Source organism: Saimiri boliviensis, chromosome X (assembly GCF_048565385.1).
Source record: "Saimiri boliviensis isolate mSaiBol1 chromosome X, mSaiBol1.pri, whole genome shotgun sequence".
Classification (NCBI taxonomy): Eukaryota; Metazoa; Chordata; class Mammalia; order Primates; family Cebidae; genus Saimiri; species Saimiri boliviensis.
The window spans coordinates 101,752,658-101,774,854 of NC_133470.1; the positions used below are offsets into that span (position 1 = coordinate 101,752,658).

The following is a 22,197-nucleotide window of genomic DNA, read 5'->3' on the forward strand; positions in this document are numbered from 1 at the left end:
GGACGCCGCAGCCACCCAAGGAGCCAGCAGGTGCCCCTCTGGCTCCTCCCTCTGAGCAGGCGCTTGTCAGGGCCTGTCTCAACCACTGTCCAGCCAATGGGTGTGCAGTGGGTGGGCGGGCAGGTTTCCTGTGGCCAATAAGAGGTAGTGGGCGGGAACATTGTGGTTCCTCCCATCAAGCCTCATGCGCCTTTAGGATGGCCTTGGGGGCTTGGGTTCTGGGTATACTCAGGGGATATCCACTGAGTGGTCAGTCCTTATGCTAATCACCAGGAATACAAGGGCAAGAGCAGGATTTTTGGTTGCACAGCTGGTGTTTCAGGTACCCATCCTCTCAGGGAACCCCACAGAAGAGCCCTATAACACAAGCCATTTTCCTCAGGTCATCCTAAAGGTGCATGAGGCTTGATGGGAGGAACCACAATGTTCCCGCCCACTACCTCTTATTGGCCACAGGAAACCTGCCCGCCCACCCACTGCACACCCATTGGCTGGACAGTGGTTGAGACAGGCCCTGACAAGCGCCTGCTCAGAGGGAGGAGCCAGAGGGGCACCTGCTGGCTCCTTGGGTGGCTGCGGCGTCCCTGTCTCTCCTGAGGGGGGCTCACTAACGGCTGGGTCCCATCCCACAGAGGCTGGAGGAGGAGAAGCGGGAGGCGAGTCCCTGAGGAGACGCTGTGCCCTGAGAGCTTCCCTTACTGAGGAGGCCTCGTGCTTCATCTGTCACAAGTGGTGCTCGGGCCGGTGGTGACAACGAGGACGATGCTCAGGCTTCTGAGATTTGCTTTAGCCCTCTTCCGGAGAAGGGCGGACCCCGCAGAGCAGCAGGGTCCACAGCAGCAGGGTCTCCCACAAGGTATTCCTCTGTGTGTCCCCCTGTCTCCCACCCTAGAAGCCTCCCAATAGGGGTTTGCCTCACCCCTGGAATGAGGCTGTGGCGACGGGGGCGGGGACAGCAATTGATGGCAGCTCCATCTTCTGTGCGTGTATGGAGAGGTGTCCCGAGTCCCCAACAAGCCCCTGAGAGCCAGCCCCCAAACTCTCCTGCCCATCTAAAGCGGGAAGGTGTTGACAGAGAAGACCTTGGGGGGCTGTACCGCCTGTGCTTTTCCCCCACGTCGTGTAGCACATGCTTATTTATATTTCCAGTAGATGAGAAACTCCCTAATTCGCGAATGAATTTAGGCTTATATCCCAAACGGGAGTGTAATTTGAAGCCAAGTGGACGCCTCATGCATATCTGATCCCGTTGGAGGGCAGAGGAGGGCAGAGAACCCGTTGTGCGGGCGGACTGCAGAAGTCAGATCCCTAAATATTGCTTATCAGCTAGGCTTGTGTAGAATTAATTAAAGAAGGAGAAGGAGAAGCCCATTTGGATGCCCTTTGGGACTAGCCTTCAATCTCCAGATATCTTTTAGTGCTTTGTCTGCTGAGATGGTTAAGTGTCTACAGGTGGTGCTACTCATGTTGGTGACAACGATGAGGGGATATAACAGGAGCAGAAGCTTACAGACTCTCATATGTAGATAAGGTGATAACAGGTAACGTTGGCACTGTCTTGTGCAAAGCACTCACAGCTCTCGACAGTTGATGTGCATGTGTCAGTTAATATTCACAAGCCGGGTGCGGTGGCTCATGCCTGTAATCCCAGCTCTTTGGGAGTCCCGGGGGGGGGTGGATCACTTGAGGCCAGGAGTTCGAGACCAGCTTGGTCAACATGGCGAAACCCCGTCTCTACTAAAAGTGCAAAAATTAGCCGGGCGTGGTAGCACGCACCTGTAATCCCAGCTACTCGGGTGGCTGAGACATGAGAACCGGGAGGCAGAGGTTACCGTGAGCCGAGATCATGCCACTGAACTCCAGCCTGGGCGACAGAGTCAGACTCTGCTCAAAAAATTAAAAATTAATTAAAAATTAAAATTTTTTAAAAATTAAAAAAAAATTTTTTTTAACTTAGAGAAAACCCACAACAACCCTATCAGGTGAAATTGTGATTGTTGTGGATTGACAGATGAAAACAAGGTCAGAGACATTTAAAAAACTGCTCTGCCCAGGCTTATGCAGATGGTGGACATAAGTCTTATTTGTAGTAGGTGTTTGCATTTGAGGCTAATAATGTGACCTTTGTTTCTTTATCTTGTAGGTGAGCCCCAGTTGAAAACTGTGCAGGGAGTTGTCACAAGTTTCTGTGGTGATTATGGCGTGATTGATGAGTCGATCTACTTCAGTTGTGATGTTGTGACTGGCAGTGAGCCTCTAAAAGTTGGACAGAGAGTTAATGCGGTTGTGGAAGAAGATAAAACACTTTATGGATTGCGAGCAATCAAGGTGAGATGTGCATGAGTTTGGGGATTGTGTCTTATCCCAATGGGCTTTCTTTCTCCATCTTTCTTTTCTTGCATTAATCCAACATCTCTACTGTGACCCGTAGAGTGGATGTAGACTGCAATTTAAGCCCCACTCCTCTGAAGCTGTAGGTTCTTCTGTTCTAATATTTGCAGTGATTTCTGCTTTAAAACATAAAAATTACTTACCTATTCTTCTAGTCTTTAAACAATATGGGCAACAATAACAATCATTGTACTCTATATAATCCTGCAACTTCCTTTATCAGGGACAAAAAGCATTTTCTGTAGTGTGCATTCATAGCGATGGAATTGCTATGTCAAACCATGTGCCTTGTAAACATTTTAAAAAGAGCTTCATGCAGGTATAATTCACAAACCACAAAACTCTCTTCAAGGGTACAATTCAATAACATTTTCCGGATTATGTGACTTATATCTCAATAAGGCTGTAAAAGAATGAAAGACATAAAGCAAAGAAAAAAGATGGTATCAGAGGAAATACTACAAGGGCTCCCATAAACAAACTTTCCTATTAAAAAAATCTACAAATTAGATTAGACCTAATTAGAATTAGACCTTCATATTTGCTTCATATATTTAGGTGCTGCTATGTTGGGTGCATATTTACGGAAATCATTATATCCCCTTGATGAATTGACCCCTTCATCATTATGTAATGATCTTCTTGGTCTCTTTTTACAGGTTGTGGTTTAAAGTCTATTTTATTTGAAATCAGTTGAGCTGCTCCTGCTCTCTTTTGGTTTCCCTTTACATGGAAGAATAACTTTTTTCATGCCTTCACTTTCAGTTTACAATGTCTTTTAGGGAGAAGTGGGTCTCTCACAGTTGTGTTGTTGTTGTTGTTGTTTAATCCATTCAGCTACTCTGCGTATTTTAGTTGGGAATGTTGTCATTTACATAATTGTTTTCTACTTAGTTTGCAGGTAATTGCTTCCTTTCTTCCTCTTTTACTGTCTTCCTTGATGGATAAGAGATTTTTCTCTATTAGTATGTTTTGTTTTCTTGATTTTTTAAATGTGTCTATTACAGGGTTTTTTTTTTTTTTTTCCTTTGTGGTTAGCATGAGGCTTACAAAAACGTAATCACGACAGTTTATTTTACTGATAACTTTGGTCACGGAATACAAACACTCTACCATTTAACTCCACCCCTGGATTTTGAGTTTTCTATTTTACACTTTACAACTTTTTAATGTTTCATATCCCTTAACAAACTATTGTACTTATTTTATTTTTACCAGTTCAGTTCTTTAACTGTTACATGAAAGATATAAGTGATCTGGACACCACCGTTACCTTTTTAGAGTATTCTGAATTTGTGTAGTTACTTTTACTAGTGAGTTTTACACCTTCGGATGCTTTTGCATTACTCATTAGCATCCCTTATGTCAGCTAGAAGAACTCTCCTTAGCATTTCTTGTAAGACAGTTGTGGTGGTGAGGAAGTTTCTCAGCTGTGATTTCTCTGTAGAAGTCTTTATCTCCCCTTCACTTCCGGGTCCATTATTCTTGGTTAGAGATTTTTTTTTTTTTTTTTTTTTTTTTTTCTCCCCCTCAGCTCTTTGAATATGTCGTCCCACTCTCTCCTGGCCTGTTACGCTTCTGCTGAGAAGCCTTCTGGTAGGCATATTGGAACTGCCTTATATGTGATTCGCTCCTTTCCTCTTGCTGCTGCTGCTCCCGGGGTTCTTTCTTTCTCTTTCGTCTTTGACGGTTTGATTACAATAGGTCTTTTGTTTGTTTGTTTGTTTGTTTGTTTGTTTGTTTGTTTTGTTTTGTTTTAAGACGGAGTTTCGCTCCTGTTGCCCAGGCTGGAGTGCAATGGCGCGATCTGGGCTCACCGCAGTCTCTGCCTTCCGGGTTCAAGCGATTCTCCTGCCTCAGCCTCCCGAGTAGCTGGGATTACACACATGTGCCACCATGCCCGGCTAATTTTGTACTTTTAGTAGAGACGGGGTTTCTCCATGTTGGTCAGGCTGGTCTCGAACTCCGGACCTCAGGTGACCCACTCACCTTGGCCTCCCAAAGTTCTGGGATTACAGGCGTGAGCCACCGCACCCAGCCCCAGTATGTCATGGGGTAGTCTTATTTGAATTGTATCTGAATGCAGAACTTTGGTCTTCCAGTACCTAGATGTTTGTAACTTTCTCTGGGTTTGGATGGCTCTCCATTATTGTCTTTTAAATAGTCTTTCTACCTCTTTATCAATCTCTCCTCCCTCTTGAATGTGAATGACTCATACTATTGCTCTTTTGATATTGTCCTAGAAATCCAGAGTTTCTTTTTTCATTCCATGTCCTTCCTTTTGCTTTCGTCTCCTCTGACTGTATATTTTCAATGAACCTGTCTCCAAGTTTACAGATTCTTTATTTTGCTCCATCAATTGTCCTGTCGATGTTCTCTATCGTGTACTTCCTTCATTGTATTTTTCAACCTCAGAATTTGTTTTTTGTTTTTTGTTTTTTTTTAATTCTTTCAATCTTTCTCTCAAATTACGCTGGTAAATTCTGAATCATTTCTCTGTAATTGTTTTTGAGGTTCACAGAGCATGCTGAAAATAGATATTTTGAATTATTTGTTAAACAACTCATACATTCCTATTTCTCTAGGGTCAATTACTGGCGCCTTGTTTTGTCAGTTTGATGATGTCATGGTTTCCTGATTGTTCTTGATCTTTGTGGTCATGTGTTTATATCTGCGTATTGAAGGAGTAGGTATTTATTTCAGTCTTTGCAGTCTAGCTTTTTGGGAACATGCTTTAGCACTAAGCCTATCCAAAAACTCTATATAGGTCTCTTTTGGTCCTTATGCTTGTGAACACTGCAGCTATTGAAGCACTAGGGGGCTTCCTAATCCCAGGGACACAGCGACAGATGCTGCAATGGCGTGCACTCCCTTAGCTATTGAGGCTGGTGCCTTGCGAGACTGGAATCCAAGCCTCTATTCACTGAGGACTCCCTGTTGCTGAAGACTGTTCTGAGCATAAGGCCACTGGAATCACTCGGCAGAGATGTGGGCCAGGTATTGAGTTTGTTTTGCCGTGGCGGTGGCTTCCTGTCTGGTGCCAGGGTGGGTCTAGAGACTTGGTCCACAAGTACCATCTCGGAGTCAGGGGCCATGGACGTCTGTCAAGTGACGGCGTATGGCGTGACAGGCCTGGTACTGGGTTCCCAGGCACTGTCCTGTGCCTGCTACTGTCTGTCTTCCCCGGGTGGATGGTATCTCTCTCCACGCTGTGCTGTGGAAGGTTGGGGAAGGGGTGATGGGGTAATGTAAAACTTTCCCTACTGCCCTCTTCAATGCATCTTTTCTTATTATCACGCTGTAGCTGGGTACCGTGGTCTCTCACCTGGTTTCCTTCTCTCAAGTGAAGGTGTTTTCATACAAGGATAGGTTTCCACATTGATGTTTCTGCAGGAGGACGATCTCTGGACAGTCCCGTTTCTCCATGTTGCTCCCCTCCTCCTCCATCTCTTTAATTTTTACATACTATAAATATGTCCATTTTGTCCATATGGCTTCTGGGTTCAGGAAGTATCCTTAGGCTAATTGTAATACTTAATTTACACAAGTATTCGCTTACATTTTCTTCTGAAAGTCATTCGTTTATCTACATCCAAACGTAACAGCCAGCCTGGGTTTGCTTTCTGGGTGCGGGACTCAGAGAAGGCTCCGTGTCTTGTTTCACTACTGGCTACTCAGTTGTCCCTCCACATTAACTGGATAATCCACTTTGCCCCTATTGCACTGAAATGCCACTTCTGTCACACAATGCATTATCGCACACATTTGAATCTATCTGTGCCTGCTGTTGTGTTGGTGATATTCGCAAGGCATAAGAAACAGAGTTGGGATCCATGAAACTTGGGCAAAGCTTTCGTCTGCAGTATGTCTGTGAGTTGGTGTGGATGAAGTCAAGGAACAGAGAGGTCCGAGGGTGCTGTGGGTCATCCACTTGGATACTGACAGAAGTGGTGGTTGATATGTGGACAGGAGGCTGGTGCCTCATTCCTTCGTGACAGCAAGTGAGGGGAAAATGGGGAAAATAAACATCAGATTGGTATTGACAGCTGGAAAGACGCCAGTTAAGAAATGAGAATAGCAACAAACTAGGCTGTTTTTAGAACCATGAAAAATTATTTTCAACTTAGTGGTTCAAGTTTCCATCAGAAATCTTTGAACAACAAATTTCAACCCTAGGAGTTTATCCTATAGTTAAGTCAGGCAAGTAGTCCAAATGTTAGGACACAAGCGAAATGTCTAATTATGTGGAATTGGGTTAGGAAATTACGGCACATCCATTATTTGGGATTCCCTGTGACTCTTTCTGTCCTCCCTTGTTATTTAAAAACTTTTGTGTTCATTTAATGTGATCCTTTAATACTGAATGCAATGTTAATTTGCTTTTAAAACAGGCATGTGTGTGTGTGTGTGTGTGTGTGTGTGTGTGTGTGTATACGTACGTGTATGTGCACAGACAAAAACATCACGATCAGTGTTACTCCCAAAATATAGTTCCTGGTGGTCTCTTGGTAATGGAATATGGATTGTGGGATAACCGCCTTTTGCTGTCTGCTTATCTGGTGTTTTTTTTTTTCTTCTACTTTTATTACAATGAACTTGCATTATTTGTAAGTTTTAAGGATTATAAAATGAGGACTATTACACTTTCAATAAGGAAAAAGGTTGTACGCCTCTCTATTGTAGGTAAATGAAAACCCTAATTTGACTTGGATTTTTGAACCTTTCCCAGTTGAGGTTATTGTTCCAACTTCATTTTGTGCTTCTGTCTCTTGGGCCTGGATCTCGAAGTTAGGGTTTTGCTCCCTAGGCTCCTAACTTGTGTCGCTTTTCCTGTCTGTCTCCCTGCTCCTCTACCCATTTACCAGGTTACACCTCTGTCTTCTTTCACAACCCAGCACACATCTGACTTCCCCCAAGCAATGTCCCTACTTCCTCCCTGTCTGAAATGTTCTCCCTCTAGAAAATTCACAAATCCGTCTTTGAACTAGTTTTACATCCTTCATTGCAACCTGTTTATGACTAGATATCGGTCTGCTTTACTGTCATGTCACTGTGAATTCCTACAGGCGAAGGATGGTATGTTTCTAATCTCATGTTCTCATGGTACACGGGCATTAAACTTGGGTATGCAATTAATGTTTTGGGATACATTTCACAATTCATGAAGCACACACATGATTTTTACCACCATCTCAAGTCTATGGTCCATTTACAGCATGAAATATACTCATCAGTGTTTAAGATGGTTGTCGAAAATATTTTTGGATACCGGTGTTTTACTCATGTCAGTTCCCATGTTTAAATTTGTATTATTTTTGAAGTACCTCTTTCCTGAATCTTACAGGTGGACATTGTGCCTTATGATACTGGACCGTCAGACGCAGGAACCAAGCTTTTAGTTGGATGTATCGCTTCTATAAGTGAGGATACTGTTCATATTAGTGACGACATTTATTTCTCCCTAGACATTATTTCTGAAGGTATGATTTACGTTTTGAGATACATGATGCAATTCTTAATTTTTTGAGAGGATTTTAGTCCTAGAACAACTTTTACACTGTACTTGGCTTCGGTCAATGGCTCTTCAACATTAGAGGTAGACCCTTCCAACTGAAATTATGTACAATACAGGGCAAATAGGCAGGATTATAAACTATCTGCTGCTGTCTGTTGTGTGTTCATTTGTTCAGTGCCCTCAGTGTGTCTGGATATATTTTTAATTCACATAAGAATGTAATTTCTAATCAAGAACACAATCCTACAAGTACGCAGAGACACTATTTTTAATACCCTTACAAGACTATACTTGCAGGGATCATTTCTGTGGTTGGTTACTAGGGAAGTTTCTGTGACAGGGTAGAGTACCAAATTTTAAAAGCATACACTTCAAATGCTTCAAACGTAGAACTAGAGATAGCGCCTTGTGGCTGTGTGCATGTGCTGGGTGTGGGGGAGCGGTGGGGAGTGGGGTGGAGTTGAACTTTCTCTGTAATCAGCAGATATGTTCTAATATTTAGCTTATACCAAAAGAAACCCTTTATTTATTTTTTTTCTATTTTTGTCTACTGCAGCTGTGGTACAGCTTGGGTATAAAAGGGGAGGTTAGCTCTGCTTCCCCAGGCAGCTTGCTAGTTTGTTTTCTTGGGTGCAAAAGCAGGACTCTGGCCTGAATTTTGTTTTAAGATGTTGACTCTGTGGAGACGAGACTATGAGGGGAAGGATGGAGCCAGGAAATCAGTCAGGAAAGCGTTGTAACATTCCCGGTGAAAGTTGTTGGACATGTGAATGAAAGTATAGAAGTGGAGGACCTGAGGATTGAGTGGACTCTGGATATATTCTGAAGCTAGAGAAGAACGCAGGAGGTAATGGATTAGCTCTTTGGTGTGGAAGAAAGATGAGTCCAGGGTACCTCCCAAGTTTTTGGTTTGAGCAGTGGTGAGGGTGGAGTTGCCAGTTTGTGATGTAGACGACTGAGGCAAACAAAAGGTGGTGAATACGGAGAATACCAACAACTCAGCTTTTCACACGTTAGATTGGTGTAAGCATATGGATAACTCAACGTGAGGTTGGTTAGAGCTGGAGGCATATACATTTTTGAGCTATCAGAACATAGATAAATGGTAAACCCACACAAAGGCAATGTATGTAAATTAACAGATACAGAGAGAGAGAGAGAGAGAGAGAGAGAGAGAGAGAGAGAAAGGTCTAACACTGTGCTTGTGTCATTCTACAATGCTGAGTCCTAAGGTGAAGAAATGTTTCACTTTGTTGATATTGCTGGTTTTCTGGAGTCACTGTGGCAATTTACTGTGCCACTTGCAGTTGAGATTTCCATTTGCTCCAGATTCTTCCATTTACATTTGTTACCCTGTGACTCACTTTTAACTTACTGTAAACTTCAGTTTGAAACTCATGGTCTTAACTGTAACATGTAAGGCACATACTTAAGAGTTCATCAGCTGAACAGAGCACCAGGGGAAATTGTCCGTTCTGAAAGTAACAACATTTCTTAGTGGTACTGCTACTACTACTACAAATCAGCAGTTATTTCGTGGTTACTATGCAGCCAGCGATGATTCTGTGTGTATCACACACGGCAATTAATTCCCACTCACACTTAATTCAACTCTGCATCACGAAGGCAATTTGTCATGCTTCTCATTTTATGGTTGAAGAAAACGAGGCACAGAGAGATTAAGCACCTTGGCCAAGGTTGCAAACTGAGTGAGTGGCACCGTCAAGATTCGGACACACGTAACCAGGTTCAAACCTGTGCTCTTACCTCCATGTTTGACTGCCTCTCACTAAGGAGATGTGAACACCCACAGTTGTGCAGTAAATCCCGTGCCGCACCCTTAGATTGGCTGTGATGCACGGTTCACACTTTCCTCCACTTGACTTTGTTATATCAGCAGAGGAGAATCAAGGCCTAAGGATTACAAACTTCTTTTCGGACTTGGAGATTTACAATGTGTGTGTTTAAATATGCACAAAATGGACTTTAGATCTAGCAGAACTGACTTAAAGTATTACACTATCAAAGTAACGTGTGAAATACAACATGACTTAGTTAAGAGATCATGACACTCACATCTCTCCATGGCTGTTTTAGATCTGGTGCCTTATGAGGGCGACTGGTTAGAAGTTGAATATTCCAGTGAGCCAGGCATCTCAAACATCAAGGCAATCTCTGCGAAGCCCACCCGTTGGGCTTGTGCGGAAGAGGTAATTTCTTTCCTGTTGCTCCCGTCATCAGTTTCTGCTAACCCTTCCTTTGGTGATAATTTTCGTGCCCAGGATTCTGTTGGGTGTAATGGGAATTCCAGAAAATTGGGAGACATACATTCTTTGCCAACAAAGGAGCCACTTTTTTTTTATTGAAAAGGTAGGACTTCCCAAAGGAAATAATTAGAAAATTATGTAGAGCAAGCACATGATTAAGTTCTAAATTGTGCATTTTACTTGACACCCAAATGTTATCAGAATCTTCCAACAACCGGTGGAAGAAAAAGAATTTGCCAGGAAACTGTAGGGAAAGAATGAACGGAGTGTGTTGTGGGACTTGAGCTTACCAGTAAATGCTGAGAATGATTTGGGTATTGGAGCCTGAATATGAGCAGGACATTCAGGGCAATAGAGGGCAACGGACGTATTTTTGTCATATTTAGAGCAGGATTTCTCGTTAGAGACCCAGGCCTCATCCCAGGAGAGCCTGATTTCGTTAGTCTGAGGTGGAGCGTGGGCGTGGGTATTCGTGCAAAACACCCCTGGTGTTAGCAGTGGGCCAACGAGGTTGGGAATCATCGATTTGCATCGAAGTGACCTTCACTCATGCAGGACCCACAGTGAGGAGGTGCACAGCTGGTTAGAGTGATTGTCGGGCTTTTTCACCATCATTTCTGTTATGTATACTCACAGGTCTGCATTACTAGCGTCCATGGAAGAAACGGGGTGATAGATAATAATATCTTTTTCACCTTGGATTCTGTGAAACTTCCTCATGGATACCAACCTCAACTATTTGATACCGTCGATGTGGTCATGGTGGAGAGCAGTCACTTCTGCTATATCTGGAGAGCGGTTTCCATCAGCCCAGCGCGAAAATCGTAATGACGAGCATTTCTATTCTCTGTTTATCTTTCCTCCTATGAGCAGTAAAGGCGCTGGTTTAACTGAAAAGTTTAGCTTAGTAAGCCTAAACGGGATTTTACATATGACTTTCCTGGCAAATCTAATTGAGATACTGGCTACTTCAATGGGACCCCGAACCCAGCTTAGGGAAGTGCCTTATCAAGTAAGAAGCATGCTAAATTAGCTTGCTAGTCACTGGAGGAAAGGAGTTCTTAATTAACATGAACGCTGCCTCTAAATTTGAATTCCGTGTTTTCTATCACCAGCCCCGGATCCCAGGATGATGGAGGCCTGCCTGGGACGGCCTGAAAGGAAATGTCAGAGTCAAAGCAGTTAACGGAAAAGGCGGCAGGGACAGCATGTTAAAGGCATGATTTGAAGTTACAACTTGACTTCAGTTTTGAGTCACCCCTATGCTGTCTGTTTAACCTGTATTGTGCCATAGCCTCTTTCATCTTCTGTCGCCTACATAATTTGCGACGTTTATTGTTCCCTATGTTCCTTCTTCCCCATGCTAGAATGTAAACTCCACAATGGCAGGATGCCTTTTGGTCTGCTTTTTTTGTTTTGTTTTTGTTGTCTTTTATTTATTTATTTATTTATTTGTTTGTTTGTTTGCTTGTTTATTTATTTATTTAAAGCATCACAAAGCACTTAGAAGAGTGCTTGACAGGCTCGAGGTGCAGATAAAATGTTATTAAGTTCAGTGACTGAATGATCGGACCAACAACGATGTTTAGCTGTGGTTCGTTCATCACTGGTTCGTTAGGAATAAAACTGTCGAGCAACGCATTACGTCCTCTGTTGATTTTTTTTAACAACACCAACAACCATAAAAAGCCGACTCCGCTGCACATGAGCCTCCGTGAGCCACCTTGTTGCAGGGGTGCAGCTCATGTGCAGACATGAAGAAAGATACAAACACAGAGCCCCTGGAAGGGCAGACAAGCTGCTTACCCACTGCGAAGGGTTATATAAAATCCCACAAGTACACCCCATGAAACTTCTTGCTTTCGTCTAGCGGAACATTTAGCCAGGTAGCTGTGACCTAGGGAGACATTCAGATCTTTGGGCGTAGCTTGAATGTGGTTGTGAACTTGCACCGAGTCCTGTGATTCATAATTCCACCCTTACCCCCGGTCCTTGAATAAACAGAGTTGTGTTTTCACTTTCCATTACAGATCCAGTGAGACCTCCCAGTCATCCAAGGGCTTGTTTCCTGCTTGATAAGAAGAGTGAAGATCTTGTAGAGGCCCCATTTTCACTCATTGGTTCACTCCACGAAATCCTACTGATTTTTTTTGATGTGCCAGGCACTGCTGAGGCTCTAGAGTTATAGCCTTAACCCAAAGGACAAAATTCCAGGCCCTAATGGAACTTGTGTTCTTTCAATGACCCCACACCCCCCACCGTCCTCAGCCTCCCGACCCATGCAGCAGAGCTCCTGTGATAGAAAGGGGCAAGCGGGGGCTGTGGCAGCACCAGGTCCCTGTGAATGTCGTCATTCAAAAGCAGCCCCAGACTCCGTGGAATTACAGAGCAGTCCACGTTGGACTTGAGAGATGCATGGGCCATGACTTCCACTACCTCGCCATTTAATTCTCCTGTTTGGTTGATGTGGAAGAATGTTCTTTGGCAGTTATAATGCATTATGATAAGCCCGGTCAGGTGGTGATTCAGTCACAGCTGCTGTTTCACAAACTTCCTCACTGGACTGAGGACCACCTGGGAGGCAGCAGTTCAGCGGGGTAGGGGGTGGGAATTAGATAAATTTCCTTTATCTTCTTTCAGATAGTCAAGCCCAGAACCACTTCGCTTTCATAAGGCAGACCAAGTGGCAGTACACTTTGAATATTTTGCCTCGGGGATTTGTTAACTCCAAGGCTCTTTCCCACAGCTCAGAATGAGTGGTCCTCGATCACCTCACTCTCATCGCACCTGTATCTCTTAAATGGGTGTCCTCACGGCACGAGGACAGAAGGACTCAGGGAGCCGGAAATCGTGGTCTCAGTCGGAAATGTGCTTTTTCCCCATGGGAAAGAATTAGCTGGAAAATACAGGGACCTGTCACCACGAGTCTCTGGGGCTCCAGTGTTCTGCCATGGAGCTTCCAGCTGGCAGGCTGTGAAAGCGTTGCAGATGTGCAGATATCAGATGCCTCTCAGCTCTTTTAGGGCCACATGCTATGAAGAAAATGAAATAAGATCATGATTTTTACCCGGGTTTGGCAAACTATGGCCCTCGTGCCACTTCTGGCCTGATGCCTGCAATGGTTCTCCAGTCGTAAAGTTCTATTTAGGTACCCGGAGCCTAATCAGGGCCCGATATATTGATCCTAGTATTCTTGCCACCATGATCACGCCTACTGTTAATAAAAGAGGCACTTTGAGGTCTCTCGTTGTGACCGTGGTTTCATCCTCTAACCACTCATAGCTTTCATGGGTTCTGGTCGTCATTTCACTCCTCCTGTGGGATGCATAAAGCTTTAACTGTACATCTGCCAATGGGATATGCTCTGTGAAGGTAACCAGCTCCTCTTTGTTATGCTTCGTGTGCGGTTCTCTGTTTTGTCAAAATTCCAAATTCTACCTAATCAGCCATATGTACAAGGATCTCTGTTCCCTCGGTGTTGGAGAAGAATACAGTGCTTCGAATTGAAGCTCTCGTATCTATTGGCAAACTTGAGGTTGCACGTTATACCTCCAGTACCAGCCCTGGAACATGGAGTTGGTCTATGTTTTCCTCTCTTTCCACCTTTCCACGTGTGTTGTATCTTTCTCAGCTTTGGAGAACCCTACCTTCCATTATCCTCTGTGTATTTACTTATTTGCACAATCCTGCTGTATGTGCTCTCCCACCGTGGGCAGCCTTCCATCTGTACTCTAACTCCCTCTTCTCACCGACCCTTGCTTGCAGGAAGCCTCCTTGGAACCATTTGTCTGGCAGGCTCCCCGCCTGCCTTCCTACGCTTGGGTGCCCTGCTCTCCAGGGAAGGGAGGGCTAGAGAAAAGGTTCTCTGGTGCCTTTGGAACTCCTCACAGAACTGACTTTTATCCGCCGCTTCATCGTAATAGTCACCCAAGACAGCCTGGGTCGAGTGCTTCGTGAGTTTCTTTCCAGAGCTGCTGGCCTGGCCAGAAGAGTGAAGTGTTGGGGTTGGTCAAGGGCTATTGGTCTAAACTTCCACAACTGAGGACTCCAATCAGTTAGCACTCATGTTGGTTTCATAAGGGGGAAGAAGAGAGTTCACCCTGCTGGGGCAACCTGATCCTACAGGGGTTTCACTTCCTGAGAGCATTGTCCCAGTTAACCCTAAATGATGTGGATTAGAAACTGCATTCCCCAGATCCTCTGGACAGTTGAAGGACGACTGCATACACGAAGGGTGAAAAGCATAATCTTATCATTGAAGTGCTGTTGAAAGGAAACTAAAGGTGGCTGGGTGCCGTGGCTCACGCCTGTAATCCCAGCACTCTGGAAGGCCAAGGCAGGCAGATCACCTGAGGTCAAGAGTTGGAGACCAGCCTGGCCAACATGGTGAAACCTCGTCTCTACTAAAAATAGGAAAAAAGAAAAAAAAAAAATTAGCCGGACCTGGTGGTGTGCGCCTGTAGTCCCAGCTACTCGGGTAGGCTGAGGCAGGAGACTTGTTTGAAGCCAGGAGGCAGAGGTTGCGGTGAGCCAAGATCACGCCACTGCAATCCAGGCTAGGCGACAGAGGGAGGCTCCATCTCAACAACAACAATAACAAAGGAAACAAAAGGTGCAAGTTATTTGGACAGCATAAAGAGCATGCCTCCCAGAGGTTAGGGGGACTGGACATCTGAGTTCCCTCAAATTCCTTCGTTGAAGCCCCAATCCCCAATGTGATCGTATATGGAGGTGGGGCCTTCGAGAGGCTATTAGGCTTTGATGGGGTCATGAGAGTGGAACCCCATAATGGGATTAGTATCCTTAGAAGAAGAAGAAGGAGTGGAGCCAGCATTTGCTCCCACTCCTCCATAGGAGGAAACAGCCAGAGGGTGACCATCTTCAAGTCAGAAAGGGGGGCCCTTACCCGGAACCGAATCAGTCAGCACCTGATTCTTGGCCTGCCAGCCTCCAGAACTGTGCGATATAAATGTCCGTGGCATTTTGCTATAGCCGACCGGGCTAAGACAGCAGAGAGCTGACATTGACATTCTGTGACAAATAAAAGCAATCCATACCCTCACTGAGTTTTGAAAAACAGAGATACGGATTGGGAAAACTCCCATCCCATGAGAATACCAAAATTGCCTTGGATGGGAATTTTCCCCATCCATTATATCATAATGAATAATATACTTCTTGGTACATGCCATCTAAAGCCTTGTCACTCTACTCTTAGAGAAACATTTTTCAGACCGCTAGTCTGATACCCGATTTCCAGTGTAGCTTTTGTAACTGAAAGACTAACATTTTACTCCATGATGCAGCTCCTGTACACAAGGGAGGCTGAGTCACTGACATGCAAGAAAACCCAATTTACTGGCCGAATTTACTTGCGGATTGTTGCTGTTGTCAGACTCCTGAGGACAGGTTGTGAAGCCAGGAAAAACCTGAGTTGAGCCGGGATCTATTGTCTTCCGACCGACAACTCTTAGGTTTACAGTCAGCTGTAGCATTCTCACGAATGAGGCCAAATACCGTTTAGATAGATGCACGTAGGAAAGCAAAACATTCAGATTTGGTGTGACCGCCTGAAAACCAGATCCTCTCACAGGTTGCCTGGAACTGTTCAGGTTGTCACCCTTTTCTGATTCGATTAATTGCTGCGGTACTTATTGAGAACGTACCACGTGCCCAGCACTGTTCTAGATGCTGAGGGCCCAGCAGACAGAAAAAAGCAACAACGAACAAAAGTTCTGCCGTCATGAAGCTGACATACAAGCGGGAAGAGACAGACAACACTCTGATAAGCACATCACTACGTAAGAATTTCCATGTAGCAGTTAGTGACGTAGAGAAAAGTAAGCACGTGTTTGTGATAGGAAGCTTTTGATGGCAGTGACCATGGACAGATTGTTTTCAATATTTTCAGTCAGAGTCAGTCTCCCCGATTTGAGGGTGAAACAAGCAGGTCATTTGAAGCAAAGAAGGCGAATCACGTGTTTGTATCTTTGCTGGAATCTGGCACTGAATGGTTGCTTCACGGATACTTGTGAATGTGTGCGTTTTGTTCACGGGAGGCAGTTGAAACGTGAGAAGGTTTAATGGGGCGCACGGCGTCCCTGTTCAGAACTGCTCGTAATCTACTTTGTGTCGAGCGTTTGTATATGCCAAGCACTGGGCTGAGGGCCTTGGGACACACACGTCATTTAATGCTCACAAAGAATCCTACGAAAGAAGTCCCAGTAGCGCCGTGTCCACTCTACAGCCAAGTCAGGGACACAAACAGGAAAGAGAGGGCACACGGCTGATCTGGGGCTCAGCGGAATTCATCCCCCGACATTCAGGTCCAGCAGCCATTTCTTATCTGATGTGTTTCTGGCCTCTGAAGGCACCTCCTGCCACAAGAGATCATTCACAATGTCTTCGGGGGTGTGGTAGAGAAGAGCCCCTTCCTTGTTCTGCAGTGTTCTCTCTCAGCAGGGACCTGCTTTCCTGGTGCCGGAATCTACGTGTAGCTTCTCTGCCAGTAGAGTTTGACCCCTGTGGAGGAGGCTGAGTCTTACTTAGTGAAGTTTGCCAGAGAAGGCTATTTGTTGGCTATTTCTGAGGCTATTTCTTAGCAGCAATGTCTCACTGCGGCAATCATTATTAGCTCTATTTGTGTCAGCAGAGACACGGGGAAGGGTTTTGGGCATGTTTTCATGCGTCTGAGTGGCTCCCGTCTCTTTGGTTCTTTCTGCTTTCTTCTGTGCCGTGATGGAAACTAACAAATTTGACCCAGTGATTTCTGTTTCTTCAGTCATTTGTTGGAGGTAGTGAGACTACAGGTATGTTTTCAAGGGACTGAAAGGAAAAACTATCAATCCCTTGAAAACACCTGTAGTCTCACCACCTCTATCAAATGGCTGGAATGGAGTGTGTAAAGACAATGGAAAAAACTAAGGGTTATGGCAGGGATATGATGTTAGCCCACTGTGTGAACTGAGCTGACGTCGTCTGAGATGGAGAACATTAAGGGAGGTACGGGGGTTGGGGAAGTTCGGGACATGTGAAATCCGGGGCACCTTACCCTTGAGATGCCTATGGGACAACCATGTGTGTAACTCAGTATATATATGGGATTGTGAGTTACCTGTATTTCGATGCCATGAGGCTGACGTGTGGATAGAGAAGCCATTCAGGGCCTGGGCCCTGGAGCACTCTTGTGGGATCCTGAGAGGAGGAAGATCTCATAAAAGAGGCTGAGAAGGAGCCTTTCTGGGAGAGGGTGGTCACACACAGAAAAAGACCGAAGAACTGATGTCATAAAATGGGGAGTCCTCCACTGGATCAAACACTAAGATGTTGAGTGATGAGAGCCTAGCATATTGACCGCTGGATTTGGTGGCCTGGAGGTTTCCTGTCATCTTAAGGTCAGGTTTGGGGCACGACGGGGATAAAAGCCTGATGCCAGAGGAATAAGGAGGGAATGGGAGCTCAGGAAGGGAGCCGAGCTGATTCTTCAAATAGCATTTGCTCTGGGGGCAGGATGCAGAGGAATGGGACTGAGGGGGAAATGAGGTCAAGGAAGCTTATTTAGCAATGCACATTTTTAAGATGGGAGTTATTTTTCTGTCAAGTTTTTAAGATGGGTGATTCTTGGGTATGCTTGTATGTTATTCCATGAGAGGCAAAAAAGCACAAGGAAAATGATTGTTGGCGCAGGAGGAAGAGAGGCAATAGCAATAGAAGCAACATCCTCAGAGGAGGTGTGTCAAGAGAAGGGTTCCATGTGCTCAGTGGAGGGTCAGTCCTGGGCAGCGGCTGAGATGTCCTTGCGTTGTTACAGGAGAGAAAGCCAGGATGGGTTCCAGGAGGTTCGCAGAGGAGCTCCTGTCTCACGGCCACTGTTTTCTCAGAGAAATAAGAGGGAATACCTGCTTATGTGTGTGTCCTAACTTTTCATTGACAATCGTAGAATATTGGAGTCATCAAAATGTGCAAGAGAAGTTCATGCGGATGGAATTTTGCCCCGAAAGAGATATGCTCAAGTTCTGAGCCCCAGTACCTGTGAATGTGACCTTATTTGGACATAGGGTCTTTGCAAAGAAACAAACAAAAAAATCAAGTTATGATGAGGTCCTAAAGCATTAAGGTTAGTCATACACCCTTGTTCCAGTGAGTGGTGTCCTTATCAGAAGACGGATATTGGACACACAGACACGTGGAGAAGAGCACCGTGGGATGACAGAGGAAGAGTGTGAAGTGATGCATCTACGACCCAGGGAAAGCCAGCCCACGACTACTGGCAACCTCTAGAAACTTGGAATAGACTCTCCCTCAGAGCTCTCCAGAAGGAGCCAACCTCGCTGACACCTTGATTTCAGACTCGTAGCCTGCAGAAATGCCAGAGAATAAATTTCTGTTGTTTTAAGTCACCCAGGTGCGGGAATGTGTTGTGGCCTCCCTGGGAAATTACCACAGCTGCGTTACATTTTGAGGCAGAGATAACCTCAGGTTGTGGGAAGTCATACTTACTGGGGGTAGTACGGTAGGATTATTGGGTAGGATTGAGTGGCCTTGGTGAAATGGGTGTCCCTATCTTGGTACGGGTCTAGATAGCTACACTTGGTGTTACAATTTACGCAGCAGAGTTCCCTCGCTTCGGTTCGGGAGGAGAATCGTCGGCTAGCTGGGCCTTGCTAGACTCTGGTTTTCCCAGCAGAGAATGACAAAGTGAATGAAGTTTGACAAGTGATGGTGCTTGCAAGGGAGATGAAGCAGAGAAGGGAGGGTTGGGGATGAGAAACGAAACTTGAGGGGAAGCCTGAGGTTTGACTGTGAGGATGAGTGGAGCCGGGCAGCAGAGAGGCCAGGGTGTCTTAGGGATCATCCACTAGGGGAGTGCCACAAGTAGTGGTATAGAGAGACACAAGAGCTTGATGCACAAGACCTCAGTGGAAGGAAATACGGGGGAAATACCACGAGATTGGAATGGACGATTGCAAAGACACTAACTGTGAAGTGGTATGGGCTATGAACTAGGCTATTCAAATGAGAAACGTGAAAAGTGATTCATAACTCAATGGATTGAGTCTTCTTCAGAAACATTTGAATGGGAAATGCCACTGCTAAGAGCTTATCCTGGAAACATAAATGAAGCAGGAGAATTTATGTATATGTATGTGTGTGTGTGTGTGTGTATGTGTGATCATATATATATATATATGTCACTAGGTACATATACACATATACACACATACGTGCATACATGCACATTATGTGTCTTCATTATCAACCTATGATCAGTTGTGTTCCATGCAAGCCACCTCTTCTTTTTAAGAAACATCACGAGATGTTTCACGTCTCTACGTATGAAGATGTACATACATCCTACTTGGCCAGCCACACTGGCCCCGATACCCTGCACAGTCTGTGCAGATAGGCCACAGTGACTACTGCTCAGTCATAGTGTGACCTCCTGAAACGTGCATCTGCCTGCTTTAAGCGTGCCAATTATAACTCCCCACGGGCAACCCGTTTGGATAACTCCCAGGGCGCACATAGGGTTGTTGGCCCACGGGTCCCCTTCTCTCTCCCTGCCTGGGCTCCCTGCCCCACATGTGTGATCTCCAGGTGTGTCATGTACCCTCCAGGGTCTGCAAGTGATACAATATCCATTTCCAGCCGGGCACAGTGGCTCAAGCCTGTAATCCCAGCACTTTGGGAGGCCGAGGCAGGTGGATCGTGAGGTCAAGAGATGGAGACCATCCTGGTCAACATGGTGAAACCCTGTCTCTACTAAAAATACAAAAAAAATCAGCTAGGCATGGTGGCGCATGCCTGTAGTCCCAGCTACTCAGGAGGCTGAGGCGGGAGAATTGCCTGAACCCAGGAGGCGGAGGTTGCGGTGAGCCGAGGTCGCGCCATTGCACTCCAGCGTGGGTAAAAAGAGCGAAACTCTGTCTCAAAAAAAAAAAAATATATATATATATATATATATATTTCCATCTTGTGACCCTTCTAATCATTGGAGGGGTGCTCTTCACCTTAAAGATCCTAAATTAAAACAGGTATTCATCCCCACAGGGGAGGAAATCTCTCCAGGGCATTCAGGCGGGGACACGACCAACCACCGCAGGCAGTATGAGGCAGTGCATGAAGGTGTTTGTGCAGCATGTCAAGGTACGTTATGGAGATCACGACAAACCACAAGAGGAGGTTCTTGGAGATCATGACAAGCCACAAGAGGAGGTTCTTGCCAACGTGCAGTGGTGTTCTAGAGAGAGACCACGCTCCCGTCTCCTTTTCATTAACTTCTCTTGGATTGACACCAGAACGTTAATATCTGTACTTCTCCATAGTCCAGAAGAGCCTGGTCTCGGAACTTGAGCTTGGAGGTGAGCACAGAACCGCTGGGTACCTCTCACCATGATGTCATGTCACCCATTGCCGCCCACAACTGTATACTCCCCAGTCCTGGGCAAAGCGACGTATTTTCAGACAACTCCATCAAGTGGATCTTGTGCAAAAGGGACCTGGAAGCACAGGCAGAAACGACGAGTAATTTGCTCCCACCTCTCCCCTTCTTATGCTTTTCTCAAAACTATGTCTTCACGGGGAGTTATGCCTGATCTTTAGCACTTTTGATACACAGAGCCTGAAAGAGTAGTCGGCACCAAGGAGGGACCAGATTCTGTGCTGGAGGTATTTTAATAGGCAAGACTCTCAAAATGTGTCCAGAGAATGAACACACACACACACACACACACACACACACACACACACACAGACCATACACGTGTGTAATTTTGGTAATCTCCCCTGTGTTCCTGTGGATTGGCGTTTGCCCTCTCAGCCCATTGTGCTTACTATGATATCACAAAATGAGGAAGACTGACTGCCATCCGCGCTGGTCTTCCAATGTTGTGGATTTGGGTTGGTGTTCTGAGCTCCCCTCACATCTTCTTATTTGTATGCAGACCTGCTGTACTGCTTCTGATCTGCTTGGCCAAGAACAGTAGTGAGCTGTGTCTAGTGAATTGCTATGACGTTCTCAGCCTCCCCATCAGTCAGGCACAGCCTGTCCTACAGAATTCTAGAAAGCTCTGTTGTAGACTCCATTCTAGTGTCAAGTTGGTGGCTACAAGTTTGTCTGTTAGAGTGCTGAGCCAACGCATGTGGAACGCACTTTATGCCAGAAACCCAGAAGCGAGGCGTCCTTACCTCTCCTCCACAGCCCAGAAAACGCTACTCTGGGAACTCGTACTTAGATATGAGCATGGAATGATTACACGTCATGATTACATGGATAAAAGCATGGAATGATTACTATCATGATTACAGATGTGTGCCCCCTCCCTCAATGTTTTTAGATTTTAGACTCAATGGGGAGAATTCTCCTACCAGGGAAAATGAGTAATGGTGCCATTGACGGCTTCTACCTACAGGCATACCTCATCTTACTGCGCTTCACTTCTTTGCACTTTGCAGTTACTGTGTTTCGTAGAAACTGAAGTTTTGTGGAAACCCGGTTTCGAGCAAGTCTATTGGTGCCATTTATCCAACAGCATGTGCTCACTTTGTGTTCCTGTGTCACATTTTGGTAATTCTTATTTCCAACTTTTTCACTCCTCTTATAACTGTTACGGAGTGATCTGTGATCGGTGATCTTTGATGTTACTATTGACATTGGGTTGGGGCACCACGAGCCACACCCAAACGAATGCTGTGTGTGTTCTGATGACTCCGCCAACAAGCCGTTCCCCACCTCTCTCCTCCTCAGGATATCTTACTCCCTGAGACACAACGATATGGTGATTAGACCGAGTGATAACCCCACAGTAGCCTCCAAGTGTTCAAGTGACAGGAAGACTCACAAGTATCTCACTTTAAATTAAAAGCTAAAAATGATTAAGCTTAGTGAAGAAGGCGTGTTAAAAGCCAAGACAGGCCGAAAGCTAGGTTCCTTGCACCAGTCACCCAAGTTGTGAATGCAAAGGGGAAAAGTTCCTGAGGGAAATCAGAAGTGCTCCTCCAGTGAGGACACCACTGATCAGAAAG

The 22,197-nt window shown here is 45.3% G+C and overlaps 1 protein-coding gene across 1 annotated transcript; it reads left to right on the forward strand.

The window, feature by feature from the left end:
• The first annotated feature begins 762 nt into the window (after window positions 1-762).
• CT55 (cancer/testis antigen 55) lies at window positions 763-11,331 on the forward strand. The gene is made up of 6 exons (XM_039464130.2): window positions 763-856; window positions 2,144-2,328; window positions 7,736-7,871; window positions 10,004-10,116; window positions 10,810-10,997; window positions 11,289-11,331. The coding sequence occupies exons 1-6, from the start codon at window positions 763-765 to the stop codon at window positions 11,329-11,331; spliced, it is 759 nt and encodes a 252-aa protein (XP_039320064.1).
• The last annotated feature ends 10,866 nt before the right edge of the window (window positions 11,332-22,197 follow it).

What these genes read in the sequence shown, in the direction of transcription:
- CT55 (XM_039464130.2), top strand. Translation starts at nt 763, where the DNA reads ATGCTCAGGCTTCTGAGATTTGCTTTAGCCCTCTTCCGGAGAAGGGCG. An exon ending in ATGGATTGCGAGCAATCAAG is followed by an intron (nt 2,329 to 7,735) that starts GTGAGATGTGCA and finishes TGAATCTTACAG; the next exon opens with GTGGACATTGTGCCTTATGA. An exon ending in CCTAGACATTATTTCTGAAG is followed by an intron (nt 7,872 to 10,003) that starts GTATGATTTACG and finishes TGGCTGTTTTAG; the next exon opens with ATCTGGTGCCTTATGAGGGC.